The sequence below is a fragment of the Haemorhous mexicanus genome, chromosome 1 (assembly GCF_027477595.1).
Source record: "Haemorhous mexicanus isolate bHaeMex1 chromosome 1, bHaeMex1.pri, whole genome shotgun sequence".
Taxonomy (NCBI): domain Eukaryota; kingdom Metazoa; phylum Chordata; class Aves; order Passeriformes; family Fringillidae; genus Haemorhous; species Haemorhous mexicanus.
The window spans coordinates 22875474-22902395 of NC_082341.1; the positions used below are offsets into that span (position 1 = coordinate 22875474).

General features: G+C 37.5%; 1 protein-coding gene across 4 annotated transcripts in view; it reads left to right on the forward strand.

Annotated features, from left to right (window-relative positions):
• CDK14 (cyclin dependent kinase 14) overlaps nt 1-26922 on the forward strand; it is a 344690-nt gene that overhangs the window by 167576 nt on the left and 150192 nt on the right. For all 4 annotated transcript variants that reach the window (XM_059842986.1, XM_059842993.1, XM_059842976.1 and 1 more), the window contains 2 exons: nt 12811-12931; nt 24026-24119. In XM_059842986.1, the coding sequence (XP_059698969.1) occupies nt 12811-12931; nt 24026-24119 (215 nt within the window). The remainder of the gene's footprint in view (nt 1-12810; nt 12932-24025; nt 24120-26922) is intronic.

Sequence of the window (26922 nt, forward strand, 5' to 3'; positions counted from 1 at the left end):
TCTGGGTGTTGGCTATCAGAGACTGCTGCTGGTAAAGAAAAGCACTTTACCCCAAACATAGGTCCACAGACCCCTCTAACACCCTGCCTGAGTTGAACATGGAAAGAAAAGGCTTTTCTTTCCCATATTCCTGTGAGAGGTTGCTGTTACTCCAGGTGCAGCCTGTTCCTTTCTGATAACAGCCTTTGAAATCTGAAGAATTGGTTCTTTTACCCCTCAGGAAGGACAGTAGTGGGCTTCTTTGAGGACTCTAGTTGTATTAAATATCAAGAAAGGAAGATGACTTCAGTGACAATGTTGTGAGGAAATTGAAAAAAAGGAAGTGAGAACCTGGAAAGTGAACCCCAAACTACTCAAGCTGGAGTTAGAGTGCAGGTCTTTATAAAGTACATTATAAAGTAGCTATTTTTGTAATGAGCTGTAAATACCTCATTTCCCGTGAAGAACAGAAGCTGCTGTTGATGTGTACAGCAGCAGCTGGGGCTGGAGCAGCAGACCAGACTCTGTGTGTTTGTTCTAGAACAGTCTTGATGGCCTGCTACTGAGTCAGGGTGAAAAACCCTTCCTGTCCACACTTTCTAGATCCAGGCAAAGTAAGGCCAGAGCTTAGGAGCAGAGCTGATAGGTAGCTATGGCACCTTCAAGTCTTTTTTCTTGGAGGAAAAATAAATGTTGTAGGCTGCAAAAGCTGTGGGCATTGTGGACCCAGAGATGTGTGGCAGGCTGCCATGTTATTTATTTTGCTTTCTGAGGATAATAGGCTTTCCCTGCATCCCCAGACCTTCCTTCACAGTTTCTAATGCTATGACTGGCTGTTTTCAGGGAGAAGGCAAAGCTGAATCCATTGCTTTCCCTACCAGGAGCATGGGCTTCATGGGCTTCATATGCTGTGCTTGTGACCTTCTGCTGTGATGCCCAGACCTGTGGTGGAATGGGGAGGGAGATGGGTGGGTGGCAAAAAATTTCAAACAGCAATGCAGAGGGGTGGATCTGATTTTTGGCATTTGGGCTAAAGAAGGTGTTTGTTTCAGAGGTGAAGATGCAGGAGAAGGTGTGGTGTAGTGCTGCTGGAAATGTTTCTTTATTCTCCTATTTATTTGGTTTGTTGTTCTCATCATGGATCTCCATCTAATTTACTTCATATATCTAATGGTTTTATTGAGGTACCAGTTAAATCTATAAAAAAAATTACCATGTGAGAGTCAACGCAGTAAGAATCTCTTATGGGCAGAAATTGGGTTTCATAATCTATGAAGAAAGAATAGACTTGACATGAGTTTACTATCTGGAGACAGCAATTGCAAAAACTGTTGGGAGATTCAACTGTATTCAACTAGGACTTTAACTTCTCTCTGCCAATTGTTAATACAAAGTAGAGACACTTATTAAGTTTTTGTCTATGCCAGTCTTCATTGATTGCTTTTTAACAAGTGAAATTAGAAATCTTTAAACCAGGAGGCTTTTCAGCTTTTGCTAAAGCAGATGCTGTAACTTAAGCTCTTCCCACTGAGAAGCCCTATGTAGGGTTATTGACTGAAAAGGAAAATGTTTTATTTTTTAAAAAGCACGAAGGACCTGGGGATTGGTGTGACTCACTTAATGGGTCCCCTGTTAAACCAATCTCAGATTACTTAGGGTTCAATGCAATTCTCTATTGTTGCAAGTGAGAGTTATATCAAGCCTCTAAATAGGAGGAAAGCATCTTAATTATCCATTAAGGGTAATAAAGGAAGTTGGTTATGACACCATTAAAACAACTGTGATGAAAAATCTGTTTCAGTATTTTGTGCTTAAGAAGAACATGGGATTTGAATGTCATCTGTACTGCAGCTAGCTCAGTGCTGTGTTATTATGATAATCATGGTTTTTTTTTTATTGCCTTGTTTTGCCCACTTAAGTGTGGGCAAAACAAGGCAATAAAAAAATAGAGTGTTACGTGACAGTGGCACAAAATACTTGGAGAACTGTGATCTGCTGTCTGTACAAAAGAGATCCATCCATCCATCCATCCATCCATCCATCCATCCATCCATCCATCCATCCATCCACATCTGCAGATATATTTAAAACAAATATTGTTTCATTTCAAAAAAGCCTTATTCAGTCACGTGATGGTGTTCTCTCTGTTTTATATGAGAACATTTTCTCTTCCTACATCTCCCCATATCCTTTTGATTATCATGGTTACAAGCACCCGTATTTAATATATAACATTTCATTAAAACTCTATTGTTTTGAAGCTTCTTTGCTTGTTTCTGTTACATTACTTAGAGGGAAAAAATACTATAGAAAAAGGTACTGCTCCTGTTAAGCTTTTGAATATAGGCATCCAGGTAGCTCCCATAGTACTCTCTGTCTTTTCTTTCTTGGTCTGATTATGATTTTGTTTTATGTTTCCTTATTTAAGAGAGCATGCTGTATTATATAGTGAGAAAATTATGCCAAGTTTTAAAATTATTTTAATGTCATTAGTGTGTTAATAGTTATGCAGATTTATTTTACACAGGAAATAATCAGCTATGTAGATATTAAAGGTTAACTGGGAAAGGTGTGGATTAAAGAAGAAAAAATTCATCATCAGTCAGAACAAAAATATTGATGTGCAAAGATTAACGTGAACAGAACTGGCAGTTCATTAAGAGAAACGTGCCTTTAACATGGTCTGAAATAATTCCATAATTGAGATTGCATTTTAAGGAAACGATGGCTCTGCAATTTATAACTTCATTTGTTTTGTCCCAGACAGTTTAAAACCTTACTTTTCTGCAACACGGTCACTTTTTATCCAGGTAATTCTTAATAATCTATGCATGATTTTTTTTTTTTATTTCTGAAAGACACAGGCTGGTTGTATTAATATATTCATAGATGCATAATTTCTCCTGATATAAATTAAAATCATGCTTGCAGGGCTTTCTGCTTTAAGGTGAGAGTTCCCCCTGCATCAGTTAGCCTTGATGATAGCCAGAAGTGATCAGGCAGTGCTTGTCTTAGCAGTACTTAACACTTCTCCAGCAACTTGCATTCCCAAAAACTATACAAATAAATGATAGCTCCAAGTAGTTACTCTTATGTAGATTACAAATGACCATACTTTGCTTGACCTTTTGGTCTTATAATTTGAAAGACCCAAAGTTAAAATACTTAGAAATGGGGGAATTAGGGATCAGCAGCTTTATGTCTAGGTGATGTGGGAACATAAGCAGCAGCTTTGCATGAGGAGAAAATGGTGCTGAGTAATTTTTGATTTACATGGTAGGGAGAATGGCAGGTTAGAGCTTCATCTAGTTAAAGGTCCTCAAACTCTTCTCCAAGGTCAGTTGTACCACCTTTGGCTTTTCTGGCTCATAGTATGTTAAATTGTACAGCAAATATTTAGTGTAGTTATTGGATATAAGGTAGCAGGAGATTTTCAGATGTAATCTCTTTTATTCCCACCCACAGCCATGAATATATTCATATCCTTCTTATTGCAGCAATTTTTAAGTCACTCGGGCATCAAATTTACTTGCTTTTATGACTGTATTTGCTTTTAAGCATATGTCATTGCAATGTTTTTTAGGTTATTTCTGGACTCTTCCAGCCAGCTGGAAATTTGGTTCAGCTCTGATCTGTCTCTAGACCTTACAAAAAAACTAAATACACACTTTGTGGGCTGTGATACTGAATGAGACATGCTTATGAGTACTAACAATTGGTTCACACATGCAAACTTGATAGAGTAAATGGTTTCAATAAAGCTTCAATAACAGTATGACAGTAGTAGTTTGTCAGTGGTCAAAGTACTAATAGGGATCCTTTGCTTGCAATCTACAAGTAATTTTTATTGAGCTCTGAATTCAGAAGTACATCCATTGTCCCCAAGCTGAATGGCTAAAAGAATGGTTCAGTTTCAGTACAAACAAGTTTTCACTTGTTTTATTAGCTACTATACAGGGTTTTGCAGTTCTACTGGCTGGTAGGTTACATCTGTACAGAAAGGACTAGATCGGGTTGCATAGCTCCAGCTTTGCTATTCTGTCAATGGCATTTTAGTTTTCACTTTAGAGAAAAATGGAAAAATGCTGCATTAGGAGCAGTTGGGTTTTAACTACATATTTCCAGAATTGTACTGTTAAGGAATAGCCTTAATGCCCTTCTAATGTAACTTTTTAAAAAATGAAATTGTCTGCTTTCATTTCTTCTTTTGCTTTGACAAAATTGTATTAAGAACTGAATTGATGGCTCTCCAGGAATATGGATGGCTTATTACTGATGCAAAGTCAAATAATAATTTAGACCTAAGCATATTGGAATGTCCCTCTCATAAAAATTTTCTTATAAGATTTGTGATTCAGGTAATTTAGGATGACATATACATTAAATGAGTTTTGAGGAGCAATTCAACTGAACAGGTGAATCTGACACTCAAGAGATTTCTGTTGTTAGATTTTGCATTAAAATATTGCTTTACAGAAGCAACAGTGCTTATACAGATTTTCTTAATGGCTTCACTCTTGAAAGCAAAATGGAAGAAATTTTGAAAATTAGTGAAATCTTCAAGTTATTTTGTAGTTATTTGTTTGTATTTAAAGCAGCTTTTATATAATTGAGGGCTTTTTTTTTCAGTTTTGTTAGTTTTGCACCAATGTCTGTTTTCAGATCATTTTACTCTGACTTAAGCCTGTGCAGTCAAATGTGGCTTTCGATGCTGTGGGTGTAACCTAGTATGAGAACGTATGTACCAATGTGACAACACATGCAAAATGTACTGGAGTTCTTTGGTAGAACTCCAAGACAGTGTTTTACCTACTAAGGGAATACGTAAGTTGTGAGATATCACATTGTAGCAATGACAAAAGTCAGCTCAATATTTGTCTTATCTATAAATAGTCTGGCTGGGGTACTGGAAGCAGCATGGATTAAGCTCTATGAGCTCTGGAGAGCAGTCTGTGCCAGGCAGGGCAGCTGTGGTTCATGAGCTGAGGGTGGATGGGGACCAAATGCAGCTGCATTCTGCAGAGGAGGGATGTGTGCTCAGGTGACACCTTGGCTGGAAAAGGAGGCCATCAAACCCATTTGCACTGGCTCTGCAGTACAGAGCCAAGGATCTGGTGGATACTAGCCATGGAATTGTGTCATTTATACATAAATCAGACCTTGTATTGTAAGAGTTGGTGGTTTCAGCACCCATGGGGTGGCAGTTTTTCAAATTTACAGATTCTACTCCTGCAGAGTAATGTTAAATGTCAGCAAGGTTTGATTTATGAACAAAATACTTGTTAGATCTGCATTTCAAAAATACTGTTTGTCTATAGATATTGTTTAAATACTAACTTTTCCATGTAGCCCTGTTCTTGTTAAGCTGCTTATCCTAGACAAGTTCAAGTAAATTTGCAGCTACTTGATTAGGCTTTTAATAGCTGACCATGACTTGAGATAGGTCTTTCATCAAAGCTGTTCTGATATTTAAAAGCTAGATTTGACATGATAGAGCAGCAAAACTGATCTCACTGGAATAAATCATTCCATCAATTCATCCCAACATCCCAGTACTACTATTGCTGCCTTTTGTGCAGCACTGCAGGGTTCACTTCAGTGAGTTGTGGACCCCTTCAACAGGTGGAGAGAGCAGTACCTGGCATCACCTTGTCACTGCCAGTTCTGTATGGTCAGTTAAGGAACAAAATTAACTGAGGGCAAACAACTGGGATTAGATGTTTGAACATGAAATGTCAGTGAAACCTAGCTTTTGTGTTTCTATGTGGATGACTGTGAGTCACTACAGTAGCACCAAATTGTGCTTACTAAACAGTTCTTCAGCTGCCAGGTTTAATACAACATGAAACTAGAAGGACTTGAATGGTACTGATGCACTCAATAAAATGGAGTTGCATCTGGTATGTGTTCAGTTCTCTTTGCACCTGGGTAGAAGGAAAGGCAGTTTGTCTATGTGATGATTTTCTAAAAAAGATAAGTCTTGGAGAGCAAGCATATTTATTTCTTTACGGCTATGATGTATTTAACCTGTCTCATGCCATACATCAAGTACCTAGAAAATGATAAGTTATCCAGGTACCAGTTGGAAAGGGTTGGTTCATTTTTACTTGAATGCCAGATGGAGTCATCCAGAAATGACCTTTGCTCTCCTGCTTTTAGCTATAAATGTAGAGATCACAGTAAATTGTTAGCTTCAAACACAATAGCCTGCAGTAGCTTGTTGGCTTCTGTGTTTGATGCTTGATGGACTATTATACTTCACCAAATGGGACAATAGGACATCCATAGCTCTCAATTTGTCTCCATACAACACTCTTCTCCTGAATATCTCTTTTTTTGGTCTTTTCTGGATTCCTTTGATTTGTTCATGGAAAGTCCTAATGGTGATGAAACATTTATACCTCAAAACTGTGTGAAAGTGGTCTGTTGCCTTTCTTGTCTTCAGCAAGTTCATGAGTCATGTCTTAAAATTCTGCATACAAATTATCACTATTACACAAATAATTGTCCAGTATTGATTAGGCTCATTCATTCATTGCTGCTTCCCTGTTTTTTCTCTTTTCTCAAGGAATATTAAAATATCCTGAGATGTATTAGCTCTCATTTTCAGTGAAGAATTATTTTCTGCCTGTTTGTCCTTTCTAGAACTTCCTCCCTGCACTCTGCAGATCTTTCCAATTTAAAACCATCTGTTCAGCAATTGTTAACTCTTTGCTTCAAACCTAATAACTTCACTGTGAAATGAGTAATTCTGACATATTCACTTACAGCCTTATTAGCACAGTGGCATGTTCCTACTGGGGCTTTTATAGGAGTAGAGGACATCATCTTCTTGTAGACTTTTTCTGAAACAACAAATTGTTAAGTAAAAATCCAAAAACTGGAAAGCAAGATTTAAATCAATCACCTGTTGAGGCTATTGTGAGCATGCGTACCATGTCCATAAGGAATCCAGGTCTTTTCTATGATGCAGAAGTTGTCTTTGATATCAAATTGCTTGCTGTCCTTGAGTCCTGCTAGCTTTTACTCAATGTGAATGTTAATCATGTTGATGCAGTTTGTTTCCTCTTTTTTTTTTTTTCCCTGCCCACACTGTTACTTTTCTGCCTCCAGACTAGTAGAGGCAGTTTGAACATATTCATGCTGACCCAGAATGCCATGGGGGTAGATCTATTTTCCTGCTGTCAAAAGTGAAGAGTAGATTTCTTTTGTATTTCTGCACCACTTTTTGCACAGTACCCAATTTTTAGTATGTTTTTTCCTGCTTATAGACAAGGAATAAATTTTTCAGTCATGGTACATGTTCAAAATCAGTGTGCCTTTTTTCAAAACATATTGGAAATTATTTATAAGTATTTTAAAGCAAAGAGATAAACAGCTCAAAAAGATCTGAGCTCTTTCTTGTATCCCTTTTTTCTCTTCCCTATGATCCTTTGGGAGGCACAGGGGGCAGAGGAGAGAGGTTATAAAAAGATTTGTTGGAAAGGGGCAAACACTTTTCACTAGTGCTAGAGTCATTCTTTCTGGTAGCAGGAAAAGTATTTCTGTGTCCCCATTCTTTAACTTGTGTTTGTCAACTGACAGCTGAGTCCTAGTCACAGACTGGAATAATTATCATCTGTGTTACTGTAAGTGATTGTCTGAAGACGTACATGAGATAAGGCTTGTAGGGGAAAATAATCTTTTATTACAACAGCTGATAACAGCTGGAAAAACCAGACAGGCTGAGAGGCACACATGCCTTTTGTCTTACTTCTCTCTGTCTCTTGAAAACTGACTCCTGCACACCAGTTTGGAAGACTAGTCATTGCTCAAGTGCATTTTGAGAATACTAATTTGAGATCCTAATTAGTCTTTCTCTGTGAGTAACTTTTATAAATGAACAGCACTATCATAAGCTAATGGCTATATTAGGACCAGGACATAGGATGTTGTAGGTAATTTATCTTACTTGAGAGGAATTTCACTCAGATGCTCTGCTAAAGCTTCATGTTGGAGACAGATGCATTCAGATAAACAGCAGAGGGACCTAAAGGCTGCAGGACACGTTTGATTGCCAAGAACTGGCTTCTGGGTTAGAGTGCTGACCACTTCATTGAAGCAGTCTCAGTGTCTTCACCCATTTAACTTTTTTATTTTTTGTTGTCAATCAAGTATTCAATGAAAAAATGTGCTTCTGCTGGAAAACAAGCAGCTGAGTAAACAGGTTAAGTTGACAGTTCATGATCTACAACAGAATACATTAGCAAAATTTTAATATTATTACTGACTCATTGTTGCAGTTCAATAAGCCATTTACCTCAAACTAAGTACTTGTTAAATAAATAAAACAGGAAGTGAAAAAAGGAAGCACATAAAGAAGCTGAATCAAGGAAAAGTAACAAGAAAAACAGCTTATTTTTTAGTATGCTTGCTAGAGCCTTTTTAAATATATCTAAATCAAAATAATAAGCTGCTCAACAATTTTAAGATATAATAGAAAGGGAAACCATGCACATGGCTGCTAAGCCTTTGTTTTTGCAGACATGACTGGTTTTCTCATTTGCAGGATCATATTTGCTGTGAACAAAGGCTTCCGATTGTCATGTTGTCAAGTTGGCTAGGAAGCTATCCTGCAGCTAGAGAGATATTGAGTATTAATATTTGTGCTCATGTAGCCAAAGGTGTGTGTTTTGGATAAGTCTTGAGTCTGGATGTAGCTACAGCCGCTTGTAAAAGCCAAATACAATTTAAAAATTACAGTGATAAATCAGTGCAATATGTTTTGTCAATAACTGATCCTAGGTAAAATCAGATACAGCCTCTGATTCTAAGATACAGCCAGATGAAGCAGAGACAATTTTGTTTACCAAGCAAGAAAATTTCTTCTTTTAAAAAAAAAAAAAAAAAAAAAAAAAAAAAAAAAAGTTTTTTTAAGTTCAGAGTAGGAGGCAGCAGGGGATTTTCTGTGTTAAAGACATAAACACACATATAGGCATAGATCATTGACTCTGTATTTTAAATACAATGCTTCCCAGGATATCCTGAGCTGTTGTTTAATGAATGAGTTAAAATTAAGTTGTGGTTTGTGCTACAGAGCAGCTAGATGATGATGTGCAAGCTTTGAAGTATATAATGCATCAGAATAGCTCCTTCTTTCATTTTGGGTAAATAATGGTCATAAAAAATCAGTGCATGGAGAACATTAAGCAGTGTCTGTCCTTCCCATAATTACATACAAGTTTCCCAGTGGGTCTGACACAACCTTAATTTTAATAACTGGGCCTTATCCTTGGATTCCTTCTCTCCAAAAAGGGCTGCAACAGCAGGACATGTGTTGACCTTTTATCTTTTGTAAGACACAGGAATCAGAGGGGAGTTCACTGCTTGTCAAGAAATCCTTCCTCCACCTTCCCGGGCTAAAAGAGTGCTCGGGCAGCAATATGTAAATATTGTGTGCTCTCCTCGTGATCTGCCTCTTACCTTTTGGCTTTTATGCTCATGGGCCATTAAGGTTTGAAGTTTTGATGATCCCCTATAAGCTCTGTTTTTTAAAAATGAGATTGTCATTCTTCCTGTAGTGTAACCATGGAAACAGACAGGGAACCCTTAAAGAAAGTGATCGAACATGCTGTGCTAATTAATCCTACCCTTCAGTTTTCTTTCAGTTGAAGGATGTGCTTAAATAAATTTTGCATGAGTAAGCATATTTGGATATGCAAAGAGGTATAAAATATGTAGCAAGTTTTCTTGCAGAAGGATATCTGGAAAAACCCTGGTAACTGTCATCTATTTGTGTCTGGACCATCAAAACAAGAAATTTAGTATCTTGGTGCTTCACATATCTATTTTGATAGCATTCTTTTTAGATTGTAAATATATCTGAAAGATTAGAGTATTTTTTTCATATCTCATGTGTGATGAGACACATTTGCATTAATTTTAGTGAAAGTGTTCATTATTGGTAAATGCATTCTTTATGCAGAGCAGAGAATTATTCAGAAAAAGCAGAGGCTGCTCCCTCCCTGAGAGAAGGCAGCTCCTCTGAGGCATTAGCCTGATTCAGGTCCTGTCAGTCCTGCACAAGGGGAGTGAGTGGCTGACTGAACTGTGGGACTGTGCTAAATTTTCCCCTTCCAAATTTTAGCTTTTGTAAGTATTTTGCTTGGTTTTTCACTCCTGCTTTCCATTTTCTCATGTACTTTCCAAAGCAGTGTATGTGGCCAACTGGGAAATCAATTGGCCACAACTTAAATGTAGCCTGTACATATAAGCCTTTTGTTATGGTTTAACTCCAACTGGAACACCTCTTAACCTGGTGGTGCTGTCTGATACCAATGTAGGGCCTCAGCTTGCTTTTACAAATTAAGCTTTTGTTTAAATATTTCTCAATTCTATTAATGATCCTCTTATAACTGAGAAACCAGGTGCAGCAGCCAACCTCAAATGAAACTTTCATAGAGTTTTGGGAGTGAAGAATAGATTAAAGAAAAACATTTAGCTGTCCAGCAGGCTGGAACTAGCCCAGAAGGGCCATTCTTTGAAAATAAAATGGATTTTCATTAACCTGGAATGGATTAGAGGTGGAGGATATCTAAAAGCAGTGGGTGGCATGGGTGGAGGAGATCTAGAAGCATGGGTGGCATTCCCAGCAGGAGGGGAGGACTGGTTCCAGGCTGAACAGTCACAGGAGAGGAGGAAAGGTGCTTGGGCTGACTATAACACTTGCAGAGCTGCATCCTTGTCAGTAAAGTGGAGGAAGCCAGCTGGCAACCATGGTTATGGTGTTATTGTTTGCAGCATGATTTCTGGTGTGGAAAGTCAGGTACTCCTTTCTCTCTACATGGGAGATTTCTGGAATGTATGGATCAATTTGTATTGTAAAAATTTGTCATCCCACAAGCTCTGAAGTTTTTTGACAGTTTTGCCCAAAATACATGATGTGGCTTCTTCAAGAGGCCTTTCCCCATGCTTGGTTATGCCTCTTCTCCTAGGAAAGCTTGGTAGAAGATTAGAATTTGCCAACAAATTTAGTATTCCTCAGACAAGACTAATGGGGACTGCACAGAAAGGCAAAAAGGATGGAATCATTCACCATCCAGACTTCTCAAATCCTTTCATAATTTTTATATTGCTTAATAGAAGTAGGTCCATATCCCCAAATGCAGGGAATACTGTTTCAGTTTAGTCACATGGGATATAGGTGCACAGAAACTCAGGCTTGGTAATGGTTCCGTGTACCAGGAATACAAACTGCTCACCAGTTAGAGCTGTTGGTGGTTTCTGGTTTCCTAGAAGCAAAAACCTTATTCTGGAGGCAGAGACACTGTGGAACACATGATGTGACCTCTCCTCTGGCCTCTTTGGCCCCGTACCTGGCCAACCCTGGGTTGTCTTTGTAAGCCAAACTGTTCATCAAGCTGATGGACAGTTGCACAAACCTTAAAGAAGTGGAGGTCTGCAGATTTTAAAAATAGCTATTCATGTTCCAAATGTAATTTTTAAAAGAATGGATCATGGCATACAATTCATATTATTCCCCTACACTGGTCTAATTGCTATAATCAGCTGATAATGCAATCTGCTGGCAAGATAGGCCATCATTGCTATGGAGATGTATTCACTGACAAAAAATGTTCATAAATAGCTTTTCTAGTGGATTAAGAAGAAAGGGCAAAGGACTTTCTTCTGCACTCTTTCAGGAATTCTCATGTTGCTTATTCCTTTCAGAGTGTATGACTTTGTTTCTTTGTTTCTGTAAGGTGTAAAACATGACCTTCTGTTACAGTAATTCCATTTGTTTTCTGAAAGGAAAACCAGTAGTTCAGGAAGACACAGAAAAGCACCCAGTACTGCATTCTCCTGATTTCCATTACTTGTGCATGTCCAGTGTTCCCAGCAAGGAAGTGGATGTTCTCAAGGCAGTACCTAGGATCAGATAATTTGGAAAAAGCATTTGCAAGTCCATGATAGGAAGAGTCACCTTAGCCCTGAAGATCTTTTAAGATCTTTTTCCATTTTCTGGAGGAGAGAGTCCTCTGTAGTAGAAACATACTTGTAAATCTCTTGGTTTAGCATATGATGATCTCTCTTTTACATAGAGTAATGTGAATTTACATGTAGTAATGTGAATTATTTTAAATGACTGACAGGCTTAAAATACAATTATTGTAAATATTATATCTTTAGTAGGCCACAGATTTCATTGAAACGATTTCTGAAATTGGAGCACTGCCAATATGCAACTCTTGAGAGAGAGGAATTTTTCACATACCGTTTTCTGCTGTATTGCTGCAATATTAATATTTATTTGAATGGTAATGTGTAAGTGTGTCTACAGCTTTCAAACGTAAACTTGAATAAGCAGGCTGGGCTTTGCAGTGCAAACTGTTGAAGGTTTCCTAGGCTTCCCTAAAAAGCCAAATCTCATCTGTGGCATCATTTGTCTGGGAGTTTCCTTTTCATTTTCTTTTTCTAAATAACACTGAAATGGAACACTACTCATGCCTCAGGATGACCAGTTAATGGCAATTACAATCTTTGTTTATTTGCCTTTTATTCAGGTATACCACAGTATATCTTTGCATCTCCCCCGGGCCTGTGGTTGTCATTATGAAAAGCACATTTTATTATCCCTTCATAATATTCACAGCTCTGTTTAGCCAGGTACTTAATGATAGGTGCTACCATTAAGTCAAGTACTCCAGAAGAAGTACTTTAGAAGAAAAACACTCTTGCAATGTTCCTGTCACATTACATGATAGGTGCTCATATATCCTTTTAGATTGTAACTGTACAGCAAACTATTTCTTTGCTTTGTTTACATTTATTTATTTGTGTTTGCCCCCACAGGTCTTGCAAGAGCTAAATCAGTTCCTAGTCATACATATTCCAATGAAGTGGTAACCCTATGGTACAGGCCTCCAGATGTCCTTCTGGGATCAACAGAATATTCCACCTGTCTTGACATGTGGTAAGTGTAGATGAAAAGACTCCATGTAGTCTCCAAGAGCTTTAGCTCTTGGTTTTTTTAGACATGTAAACCAAGTGTATAGTGGGATCGTTGGTACAGGTTGGAAAACGTTTATGTGGTTCATGCAGTATCTCCCTGAGGGAATCCCCTCCTGCCACCCCACTGCCTGGCAGCTGCTACCAGCTGTTGACACAGAATTCACAGAATCCATAGGTTGGAAGAGACCTTAAAGATCATCGAGTCAAACCCAGCCCTAACACCTCAACTAATCCATGGCACTGAGTGCCTCACCCAGTCTTTTTTTAACACACCCAGGGATGGTGACTCCACCACCTCCCTGGGCAGACCATTCCAGTACTTTGTGACTCTTTCTGTGAAAAAACTTTTTCCTAATATCCAACCTATATTTCCCTTGATGCAGCTTGAGACTGTCCTCTCATTCTGTCAGTTGCTGCCTGGAGAAAGAGACCAACCCCACCTGACCACAACCACCTTTCAGGAAGGTGTACAGAGTGACAAGATCACCTCTGAGTCTCCTTTTCTCCAGGCTAAACACCCCCAGCTCCCTCTGTCATTCCTCTCAGGGTTTGTGTTCCCAGCTCTTCACCAGCCTCGTTGCCTCCTGGACATGCTCAGGTGTCTCAATGTCCTTCCCAAACGGAGGGCCCAGAGCTGGACACAGCACTCAAGGTGTGGCCTCACCAGTGCTGAGTACAGGGGAAGGATGACCTCCCTGCTCCTGCTGGCCACACCATTGCTGATACAGCCCAGGATGCCGTGGTGCTTTGCAAGAAACTGTAGTCTGACTTTTGTAGCCTTAATGTGGTACTTTCCTATGATATGACACTTGTTTTGCAAAAGATAGGCTTTCACCATGCTTTCACTTGTAGCAAGGAGAAGACCAGAATTCTCTGGTTGTGAGCATAAAACCTCAGTTCTTAATCTACTATATTTGGTAGCAGTAAATATTGTTGAATAGTTTTCTTTCAAACCTACAGATTTTGTTTATACTTGCAGGTTTAGTTCAGTAGTTTGATTTGTACAATATGTATCACCTTGCTCATTTTTGATTACATCATTTAGTCCTGTGTTGTACGAGGAACAAGGAAGGTATTTTGTTTCCTGACTATTAAAACCAAGCTGGAAGGACTTCAATTATTTTGTAGGTTTTGAGGTAATAGGCTCTCTGTAATCTGTACAAATTCTGAAACGGAAAAAAAAATCCTTTTCCTTACAAGGAAAGGAAGATGTTCTGGAATATATTTGGGTTTTGTTTGATCACTTGTTTGCTTTGAGGTTTTTTGGTTGATTGGTTGGGTTTTGGATTTTTTTAAGGCATGGTTGACTTTTTAAACCTTTACAACTCGTTCATTTGAGAAAAAAATGATACTGAGGAATTTTCAGAAAAATACAGTAATCTTTTTGCAGTTCACTGAAATATCTTTCTTTAATACAGGCAAACCAAAGTTAGAATTATGATTATATTAAAATCTAGAGGAACTGTAAGTTAAGGTTAAAAGCACCTTATGTTTTCATATGGCATGTGAATAATATTTTTAAGGTAATTTTGCAGTGTAATATTGAAACTGAAGACCTAGCAGCAAAATTTTTTGTCTGGGAAAGGGGACTTAATATGAGTATTTAGTCCTGTAGCTGAAATCAGAGATTATGAGATGAAAACAGGTTTTCCTGAAAAGCTTGACTCTTGAGAGGCATGATTTAGAAATCACGGGATTGTTTCATGTGAAGGGGTTACAGAGTATAAAAACTAGAATATCTAACACTGAAGTGAGTGGTTATTATAACTGGGCCCTGGCTGCTGCAGTTCCCTGAGCTCTAAGGGAAGGTGAACCAAGAGGTAACAAAGGGACAGTGAGAACTCCAAATGTGACCACTGTGATATCACAAGTGTGCCAGAGAGGCAAAGGCAGCATCTTCTGTATCAATTGTCTGGTTTTCCTCGGACCATTCTCACTTCACGGGCCTAAAATAATTTCCTTCTGCACCTCGGTTACTCATCCTAAAATTGTCCTGTTTTCCTAAATATCAGGTTCAACCTGGTGTCTTCACAGGTTGCATGCAATCTCTGCAGCCCATCTGCTCCTGATGTTCTGCAATCACCTCTTTTCCAAATAACACCTCAGATGCCCTCAGCAAGAAGCTCAGCTTGCTTGGGGTGAGGCAAGACAACTGTCTCAGAGGATGGAGATAGCTGGAAGAGATGAACAGTCCTTTCTGCTCACCTTCTCATAGCTGCCTCTACATTTGTTCAGTTCTTGAGTCATGTGTGTTCATGTGTGTCTGCACACACATGAGTCAGCTTGTCAATTACAGAGAATATACAGAAAGGGCTAAAGAAAAATTTTAATGCTTTAGTAGGGCAAACTGCTCAAAAAGCATTTAAAAATGCTTTATTTTAGTTAAAAGCAGTATTTTTTTAACTTTAAAATATTTTTTTAACTTTTTCCAATTTGAAAAACACTGCACTGTGAAACTGAACAAAGGGTTTTAAAGCATTTTTTGCATATTGTTGCTGAAAATTTTTCTACAAATAAAAATGGTTTTCTCCAAAGTTCAAGAGCCTGTCAAAAATAGATCTTTTAACGTTCCATCCAATGATGATTTTAGTAAATTTAGGAGGTCCAATCAAAATATGTGGTGTTCCTGTAATAAAGATTAAGTCATGTACCTAATTAAAAGCATTTAAAAGTTACTGCACCTGCAGATTGGGCATGTCCTGTATAATAATATGTTTATATTCAAATTATGTGGGCAGCAGTGGAGATCAAGGAAGGACTTTAAATGCTGCTTCAGCAATCCAGGTCATTATTTTGTTTTCTGACAGAAATGAGTTGAGTATTGGGGAAGAACACAAAAGTACATCTTCAATGATATCAAGAAATGATGTTCGCTTGTACAGAGCATTTTGGAGAGGCCTAAAAAAAATCCAGGTGCTCAGGGGTCAGAGGTGGTGTGTTCTGTTTCAAATGAAAAACAATGTTATATTCCTCTTGTACTCAGTTTGTAGCCCTTACAATATTTTTTCCTGCCCTGTACAAACTGAGGAACTGTGAAGGGCTTAGGAAAAAGGGACCTAGTAATAGTTTCTTTCACATGGCAGCAATTTGTGCAGGGGCTCAGCCTCTGCCACATCAGAAATCAGATGAGAGCAAATGTGTACTGTGTGTGACAGAAGAGCTTTAAATTTTTACTTCTATGCTTTGCTGGCTATCTGAGACGGCACTTCCAGTTTGATGGTGAGAGGTGTAGCTGCCTGCTAAGGTCACTTGTGCTTACTTGGCACATCTGACAGTGAGCTCTGCTGGAGCACAGGCAGCCTTGGGGCTGTGCTTACACAATGGTTGTACAGAGCTGAGCCATAATTACATTAAAGCCATTTAGTGGCTTCCCAGAGTGGGAGGAAGGGAGACGTGGAGAAACCTGCCTACCATCAGCTTCCAAGATAATTTGGCAATTTGTTATCAAAAGTGTGTTTGTAGCATTAGCATTTTTATGCAATTACTGGCATTATGTCCTTATGGCAGATAGTGTGTGCTCTCCTGTGTCGTTGTTGATGATCTGCATGATGACAAAACTAGGCAGCCACTTCACTAAATATTTAAATAATGTTAAGGTAGAAAGCACAGCTGTTTCCTCCATTTAGAGAAAAGGAAAAAAAATAAGGTCAGAGGGCTTTTTCTATAGCCATGATAAATGACATTTCATGGTGGTTCCCCGGGAACAGAAAGTGAGGCTCCCACAGAGTAGAAGACCAGCTGCATGAAAAAGGAGTCCAAATATTAACCACTGGACAGGGGCTGGGAAGCAGGTGGCAGAGGCTGCAGGCTATTTTTACACTTCATTTGCTGGTGTAGAGAATTAGAATAGTAACTAAAAGCTAATGATCCACATGCAATGTTACATTCTCCTGCATTCTTTTTTAAATAGCCGCTGGCATTAAAATAATATTAATGAAGATGTACATGCAATAGTGGTGTCAGGCTGGTGATGGAAATCAGTGTGTCAGGCTTTGTGATTTACTGCTGACAGCATTTGATACAGCAGCATTATATGAATGTATTATACTACCCACAACTGCATCAAAGAGTTGTGATAACCTTTGATATAGCCTTTTTTTTTTTTTCCCCTTGATGAGGACTTACTAGTGGCTAGGAAAATGGTTTTGCATTGCCTCTGGTGTAACTTGTCCTAATCCTTGAATTTTACAGTCCTTTGAAAGTCAATGCAAGGAAAATAGGCTTCAACACATAAAGGGTTTATGGATTACTAAAACCCATATATAAGTAACACAGAAACATAGGGAAAAAATCCCTAAATTAACCTATTCTATTTGTTCCTTACAGGAAGAATATAATATTAGCAAATGAAGCAATTTAAAGAGGCTATTAAATCCATTTGATTCTGGTAATACATGCACTGCTGCTGCATCTGGGTTGCTTACATCAAGAAGTCACTAGGGATATTTTATTTTGAAGTACAGCTGCCTTTAAACTGTGTTTGCTAACAGCTGGCAATTTTTTTACATATTCTGTTGTTTTGTTTATTAAAAAAATACACTCTGAGTCACAGTACGGTAACCTAAGCAGTTATGGGCTGGGATATATTTTAAATTCACTTTTATTAACTAGTATCAGCTATGTTTAGTATTGCAGAAGAAATAAATTAAAAACTAGGCCAGAAAAATGTTACAAAATTGCTTCTTAAATCACCCTCATTTAATTTTGTTACATCTAGGTTTCAGATCTGAGCTTAATTTAGGGAAACCTTTTCATATGGAGTTTTTCTATCCTATTATTAGAAAAATAAATGGTATGTGGGAACACACCACTTTTCACACATAGCCTGCTGAAAGTGTGGATTTGAGTGCTTACTATAATTCCATGCATGCTTTCATGAATATCTGACCAATGAAGATCTCCAACCGTAATTAAGACATTCATTACATAAAAATGGATTTTTGTCTTAGACACAAATGCACCAAATTATGGTTTTTGCACGGGGGATGTTACAAAGGCATTTTTATCCTGCTTCTCTTGTAAATGCTTTGCAGTGACAGAAATGTGAGAGCAGTAGTCCCAGTATGCCCTGAAGAAATACTTCTTGGGGCCTGAGAGAGAAAACAACATAGGGCAAATTAGCTCTTTTGCCCTTGGTGTTCCTCAGGATTGTGATTTCCACTCCAAAGAAATGCTAATGTGTGGATTAGGGTATTAGGGTAGTATTGCAGTAACTGTAAAGGTATTGTTAATTAAATTTCTGTCACTGTCACTGAGTTCTTTTAAAGTTTTATCAGCTGAATTAGCTTTTGATTGGAAAATTCTGTAGGCTCAGATTCATAGAAATGCTGTGTGTGAAGAAGTGAGGATCTGTCTGGGTCTGTAGTTATGGGGAGCACATTTCAGTTCCTGAAATGGTGAAATCTGAAAACCACTTTTATCCATTTGCAGCATCAGATTTGCTGTTACTTTTTCACTGCTAGAAATATGTTTCATGTGTGTAAGCAAAGTACATTATAAAAGTATCTGGATTCAGAAAAGAAAACCAGGAAGTTCAACAAGAAACTGTCTCCTGGTAAATGTTGCTCAAGTTTGAGTAGTATTTTATTTTCTTGAGCTTATTTTGACTCTGCTTTTATAGAATGAGTGAGTCCAATAGAAAGAGTTCCACAAGAAGGGATCATGTGCATTTTAATCCTTCATGAATATAATATTTCTTAATATAGTATAGATAATACTCAGTTTCTATATATTTCTTAATATATAGAAACTGAGTATTGCTACAAAGCAGAAAACATGCTGGAGCTTTTATTTATAGGTATTTAGTGACACATGCAAGAACATGACCACTCTATTCTCTTGTAATTCCAATTACTTCAAGTCTGACTCTAAAGAAATACCTTGAGTTATCAAGTAAATCAAGTTTTCATTCATTGCATATGCTTCCTGCACAAATTTCAATGTTTTTTGTCATCATGAAAGGGAAATTTTGGTTCATTCATTACTTCTGATGTGACAACTGCTGTTTGCCTTTTTTATCAGATTGTATCATCCATTAGATGTTCTTTCTTAGATAGCAAAGATGGACAAATTCCAACCAACTTCAGCTTTTGTGGGTACGCCAGCAGTCTGCCGCTGTAGAAATAAATCAGACTTTAGTCAGTTAAGGAGAAGAGACCCTTACTTTGAATTCCTTTCCCCCAAAATTTGTTTTTATCATTGTGGTTATAAAACAGATGATAAAGAAACATGACCTTTTTCCCTGAATAAATCAGACAGGATAACAATCTCTTTGCCCTCACAACATGTATATTATTAGAATTTTATGGAAGATGCCACAGTATTGCACCAATCCTATTGGTGACAAATCCACAAAAAAGTAAAGCAGCAGGATTTTGAAGAGGAGTGTATGTAGGTTTTGTGGGGTTTTGTTTGGTTTTTTATTTGTCTGTTTGCTTTTTAATTCTGATATATTTAACATTACAAACAGTGTGTAGTTTGGGAAGCTTGAATGAAAACTCTGTTGCTCCTTTGAATTTCAGAAATCTCACCAGGGATTACTGAAAGGCATTACTTGGCTTTCATAAAATGCCTTCCCCCTCTGAAGCCAAACCCTGCACACAGAAAACAGGCTTAATGACCAGATAAAAAAATTATTTCAAGACCCAGCATAGGTTTTCACTGCAAAGATCATGCTGAATATTATCACCTGCATTGAGCCTGCTACAGAGCAGATCTGTTCAAGGCAGAATATTCAACACTTTAAAACATATATAGTAAGAATATAGGGGTTTTATATACTTGATTTAAGTATAAACTAAAACTTGGTTTGGAAACTGCTCCTCTTTCTGGTGTGTGTCTGTACTTTCTTTTATGGCTCCATCAAGCAAAGTTATAATATTAACTGAAGGAACCATCCCTTGTATATTGTGCCTTACCAAAGCTGTTCTGCTTCTTTTTGTTTGTTTTACAGTATTCAAGCACAGATATCCTGGAGATTCTTCTAGCAATAAGGATCTTTTTTACACAGAGACAGAAATGTGAATTCCCTAAGCCAAACACATAAAACCAATCCACCAGTTAATTTTAAGGGAATACCCTTCTGAATTATGAAAGTTGTGCAGAAAAAACCAAAACAAACCACCCCAACAAAAAAAGAAGGTTCCTGAGGTGTTCAGCTTCATTTTTACAGGCTCATTTACTATGTCAATTTAAATGCAAGAGAAGCCATTCAGCTGTGCTAGTAACTCTTACTCTGTAGAAGGCTGTACAGTGACAGCCAGAGTCCCAGGAAATTAAGCAGGACAATAGAAGAGCAGTATTAGGTGGCATGGCCATGTATGGTCTCATCAATATATCAACAGGTTTAGTCGTGCCTTTTGTCATCAGAGAGCAAACCACCCATTTCAGCATTATATGGCTGTCGCTTTTACTCTGCAAGTTTATCCTATGCCATTGCATTGGAAAGGTCTCTGAACAAAATTGCAGCGTTTGGTTTATTTATCCAAATTCAGAAGTCCTGTAAAGAGAGTAGGAAAATCCAAACTGAATACACCAAAATTTGTTGAGGTAATAGTCTTTTGTGGAAAATTATTTATATGTGCTTCCTGAAAATGTCATTGTATGCTGAACGTGCACAAATTTACCTAGATAACAAACCCTTGGAGATGCACACACCTTAAAGCCCCTGTTTCATATTTTAAGAGTAATCTTTGTGTCATTGAAACTAGAGCTGGGACTGGTGTATGAGATGACCCTCTCCACTCTACTGTTAATACAAGTCTGAAGAATATTCTTAGGTATTTCAGCTTGTCTAGTTTTACATGACTGTAACTGGGCTTCGAGTCCATTGGAAGATGGGGATGTAGCACAATTATTAATTGTATTTCCCTAACACCCACGCTAAAATTTCTATCTCCTAAAGGCATTCTTCTATTTCTAGTTATACTATTTTGGATCAACCTACCATTCTGGGAACCATTAAAATCCTAATCAGTTCTTCCCCGGCCTTCATTTTGCATAATTTTAAATACAGAGTTATCACATTCTCCCTTGTCTATTGGGTTTTCTTGTAGCCAAGGATGACATAATTTTCTTAATTTTTTCCTCAAAACCCAGTTTTTCTGACATTATAATAGTTTTTGCTCTCTTCAAAAACATCTCTAAACTATTTAAAAGTTTTTGAGGTCTACAAAACAAGACCAAATTTCAAGGTCTTGTAGAGGCCTTATTTATTTTCTCATTTGCAGAGTGTGCACTCACAGTTTGCAATGCAGGGATCCTATTACAGACTCAAGTTTCTACTTACTGTGATCCTAAAATTCACCAATACCACCATGACATCTAAAATACCATCCAGCCTTCTTCAAGCCTTTATGTGCTGTTATGGCTTTCTGGGTCTTTCCTATCCATTTCCTAGTTCAATGTCATACTTTTTCTGTATTACTATTTTCCTTTTTTTTTTTTTTAGTATTAATTTAAACTTCTCTTTCTATTTTCTTACTCGTCAATGTACTGAACACCATAACATTTGAAACCAACCACAACCCTTAATTTTCAAGTGGGCTGAAGAGAGCAGCAGTCTTCCAGCTCAAATCTTGAAGGTTGCTTATAATTTCTCTTCCTAGTGATTATAATATCCTTTTGATTTTTGTATTAGGTGTTTGTTTAACTCCAGTACTCTTTTATTTCAGCTTGTCATTAAATGGAATTCTAGGCTGCACAAGAGTCCAAGACACATAATAGGAAATATAGGAAATAGGATATATATAATAGGATATATATAATAGGATTCTTCTTTCCAAGCAGGAAATTTTTCATCATTTTGCTTGCTGTTCTTACTTGTTTTCTTTTTCCTTTTTATTTTCTTTTTTTTTTGCCTATACTTGTGTCAGAACCAGTGAAAATGGACAAATTTATAAGTAATGTAAAACAATACAAAATTTGGCAAAATCTTCCTGCTGTCCTTACAACATTCCTGTTCAAACAGCTATATGAAGATTCTCTGCAGATTTGTCTATGCTCTCAAGTGATATGCTGGTTTGATCACATGCCTGTTTTCTGGTTGCAAGAATAGAACTGTGATTCTCTTTTGTTTAGTCTAAGTTCAATTGTTTTGTTGCTCATCTTGAATAAATGGCTCCTGGGTAAAATCTCAAATTTTTCCTTGCTTGAGATGCTGCTACTGTTTATAAGCATTTGACAAAGATATATTGTGCCTATCTGTGCCTAATGAAGCACTAACCAGACTAAATGATGAATGGCAGTTTAATCAATTCAGTTCATTTGGTAACCAGCAGAAGCATATGGAACATAAATTTTAACCTCTCTTTTATAAACACCTGATTTATTCTAAAATTTGCCTGCAACTGTGTTTTCTTAAAGTTTTTTTCCCACTTTTCTCCCACTTTTCTATGCCATGAGAAGCTTTACTTAGTATATCTAAGCTCTGGGTGGTAGAATAAGAAAATGGTGATGTATATTTAATTTTCTTCAAAAATGTGACTATCAACCCTCATTGTCCTAGAATGTAAAATTGTTTCATTATTGGGTGTTTGTCAAAGCCTGAGTAAAGCACAGGTTATTTACTGATACTTTTAGTTAAGTGGTATCTGTAAATACTCAGCTCCAGTCTTAATGAAAATACATAACCTGTTTTCATTAAGTTGTTTTATTCTAGAACCACTTCCTCACCAATGTATGCACACAAATCCTAAAATTAAATGCTGCTTTCTGAATGCATCATCATGATGCATAAGCAATGAAAAAGTATGTAATTACTACATTCCAAATAATTTACTTCTAAAAACAAAGTTAAATTAGAGGTTATTGCTGGGATTTTTCTGATACAGAAACAAAACTCTCAGTTTTAGGGGGAGGTGGTGCTGTAGTTAGTGTTGCAAATTCTTATTTCGTTTTGATATATGTTTTGGGGATTTAAACATATTATTACTTTGAGTGAAGAGTGTTTTTGTGTGGTTGCTTACACAGACTTGGTTGTACAGCATACGTGGGTGTTTGCATATGAAAGTTGTAGAAAAATGTATGCAGAAAAATGCAACTGAAGAAGCTGAAGTATATAATCAAATTCTGCATCCTATTGATAGCCAAAAGGGAAGTTTTCTCTTAAAATTATTTTTGCTGAGGGAACAAGCAGCTCTTGAGCTGTTCTCATCTGGAAAAGATACTAGTGCAAGGTTGTAATTTGCTTTCCTTTTGAGATGCAGGAAGTTCACAGTTTATCTGGAATTTGAGATGGAGTCACAGAAGCTTTCCTCAACCTTTGAGAATGCATTCTTTGTGTTGTAGTTAGTGTGCCTCAGATGTTTTTACTGTCTGATTTCCCAATACTTCTGCCACTGGCTGAACTCAGTGGGATGAGGGGGACCCGTGTCAAGTACGATGTGTGGGAAACCAAGGACAGGAGCTGTAAAGGAGGTGGCTGCTGTGGGGAGAGGACAGAGCCCATTGAGGACCATGCAGGACCCATTGCAGGGCCTCTCAGCCAGAGCTTCTGGGGAATGGGGTCAGCAGCTGTGGGATTTGAGCTTCTTTCAGTTATGCTGGAAGAGGGGAGAAGAAAGTCCAAGCAAGTACATCCCCAAGCATTTGGGTGGTAGTTAAGTTCAGTACCTGTGAGCAGCCACGTGCCCTTTTCCTTTTTACTCACCTTTTCCCAGATTCTCCTCCTCCTATGCTAAGTGTGCTTCCATGTCCTTGGTCTGTCCCCGTTCAGCTTCTCCCAAGGATGCTCTTACTGCCATTCCCACATCTCCAGAGTTTCTTTGGGAGCATGACTATTCTGCTTGGGAAGCACTAATACAGAAATCAGCAGCTGTGCCTTTATTGGTCTCAACACTCACCAACCATATTCCTGCTACCTCAACACCTGTCTTCAAACACCTGAGAAGTGTTCATTTGTGTACACTGATTTTAGCAAATGTATGTCTGTCCTTCCACCTGGCATCGATTTAAAAAAAAATATCTAAATGCTGGTAAAGGATACAAAAGTGTTGTTGTTGGCTTTTTGGTCTATAAGTAATCTTTCTAACCTTGCCTTTATTTTTTCCTTCTGTAGGGGAGTGGGTTGTATCTTTGTAGAAATGATTCAAGGGGTCGCTGCTTTTCCAGGAATGAAAGACATTCAAGATCAGCTTGAAAGGATATTTCTGGTGAGTTCTTTATTGATGAATAAGATTACAAAGTATCAATTAATAAATGTTTACATATTTCTTTGTGTTAGGAATTAAATTACTGATAAAGTCAAGGATCAGAAGCCTGGTCCACAGGCTAGATACAGTTTACTTGATATATTTTGTGTAAAAAGTTCTGTTTATAATTTTTTCACCTAATTTTTTTTTGTTTTTTAAACAAAGAGGTTTATGCAATTGTGGAAAAGCTTTCCAAATGGAAGGTAATGGAAATCCAGACAGTTTGTCATCCTCACTTTGCAGATGACAGCTCTGGATGGGTTTATTGATCTTCTACTAATATTGTAGTGTGAATGACAAGTATTTTTTGTTATATAGATGTATAAAGGAAAAAAAGATAGGAAGTGGGTGAGAAACAGAATAGGAATTTTGAAATCATGCTTATATTCAGATTCAGCAGGGATCCTTGACTACACTTCTGCAGCCTGGTTAGGGCCTTCATGTGGGTTGCTCAAAGGCACTGATAACACATCTACATTGGCAGTGAAATAAAAGGTAATTTGTCTCAAGAGTAATGATAATTTATACATTTTTCTACGCAGGGTTGTGGTTTTCTTCATTTGCTTGGGATTTTATTTTCATTTGTTCTTTCTTCTATTGTGCTCTGGGTGTGGCCAGAGCAAAACAAAAGGGTTTGACCCTAACAAAAGATTTAGGAACAACTTTTCTTGACCCCAATAAAGGTTTATATCTACTCTGTGCCCTGCTGGGAGCTGTGCTGTTGTGGAGTGGGTTTGTTCAGGGAAGGCACTGCTGACCAGAGTGGCTCCTGGTACTGCTGGGTGCTCATCAGGCAAAGTATCTTAGGAGCAGCACTTACCCTAACCTGTCAATCTCTGCCTTGCTTCTGGCCGGAAATTTAGAAGGGAAACATAAGCATACCCTTGCTTTCAAAGGTTATTTTGTCAGTAGTCATTTATTTCAAATGCAGAGTATTTATTTGGTATTCTTTCTTGGTCCATGGGGAGGGGAAGAAAGTCTTTCATAATATGTTTAAAAAATTTACCTTCTTCACTTTATCCAGCCTTCACTTTATTCAGCCTTGCTTGCACTATGTCTCTTTTGTTGGGACATCAGGGAATTTAGCAAATGCTTTTAAGAATGACTCATAAAAAGTACCTCTCTAAAACAAGGCCTTACTTGATTGTGATATAAATATAACTCATTTTCTGAAAAATATTTGGTATTTCTGCCCTGTTGGCTAATACCCTGAAAACCCTGTGCTGTGAAAGAGCAGCTATGCTGCAGCATAGACTGGGAGCAGCAGTTCTGAGCAGTTCCTGTGACGTGTCTCGTTGCTTTGTTTGCTTGCCAGCTTGTGTATTTTAAGCTAGCAACTTCTGAGCCAGTTTCTGGCTTTTGTTTTTTAAACTAATTGTGCATTTCATTCATTAATTTGAAATTTTCTCCTTATTTATAGAACATGAAATTTTGAAAGAATAAATTCCTCCTTGCAGCTTCATCTCATTTATTGCAGTAAAATCTTATTGACTGTTTTTGCTGTTGAAATTCAGGGCACTTGTAACAGCAGAAATCAGGTTCTTCCTTTAATAGGGCCTTGTTTGCAATTTATTGTATGAGATTGTAAGATATAATGCAAAAAAATGATAGTGATGGGTGAATCATAAATCTGTTTTTGTATGCCTTCTGTAAACCTTTTTTATACTTCTATTTTTTTTCTCTATCCTCACAACTATTTGCATGTAAAAATGCCAAGATAAATGCAGTCTAGGATGAATTTTGAGGCCTGCCAGTTATTTTAAATTTTGTTTTTAAACTGCAGTTGCAAATACTGAGAACAGTGTTGAAATAACAAATGATAATTTATTGATACTCTTTCTTTAATTTGCTCTTTTGCAAACCATCAAATAAATAGATAAAATTTTGGTCTGGATGTTTTACAGTCCATGGTAAATGAGAGTTAATTTTAAATCCCGATTAATTAGGCTTTCTAATGGTAGTTATCATTAACTAAATAGTTTCAGTGGGTGCCTTCTTAATGTACTCTAAGCATCATTAAGGCTTTAAGTTATCTATTTAAAAGTTATAAACCAGAGGATTATTCTTGTTTGGTTTTGTATTTGAACAGAGGGATTAAATTCATTAATTCTCCTGTGAATCATATATAGTAGGGTAGTTAATAGCACTGAAGGACAAAATGAATCAGGTTGTTTTACCAGATAACCAACATGATTGACTCCCACACAGTGAGCACTTACACAGCTGTGAAGGAAACACATCAGCCAAAAAAAAACTTTTGCAGAAAGAGTTCCCATAGTTCATGTTTTCAGCATCCACCAGTGGCAGTTTTCTTTTAACAGAGAGCTCTCTTCTGAAAATGGTGGAAGGCACAGTCCACCTTTAATCCAGTAATCCCTTTGCTCCCACCTTGTACACAACTTGGAACAAAAGGAACATTAATCTTTGTCACAGCTACATGTCCTTCGTGTGCAAGGAGCCAGGTTGCACCTCTTAGGGAATTGGTTACATTGTAGTAGGAGACTGGAAAAATGTAAGGAATAGTAGCCAAGAAAAGTGAATGAAATTTAACATGAATAACAGTTTAAAAATCTTAAATGGCTGTTTGATTTCCTATTGCTTAGTAGCCATTATTATGTAAATGAAATTAAAATACATTTTATATACATTGTTTTAGCAATTATCAAGTTGAAGTCAGAGAGATTCTCTGAATGTTTTTGTATGTCTCTACTGCTGGCTTCTTCACATATCTACATAGCAAAAGTAGATGCAACACACCACACCA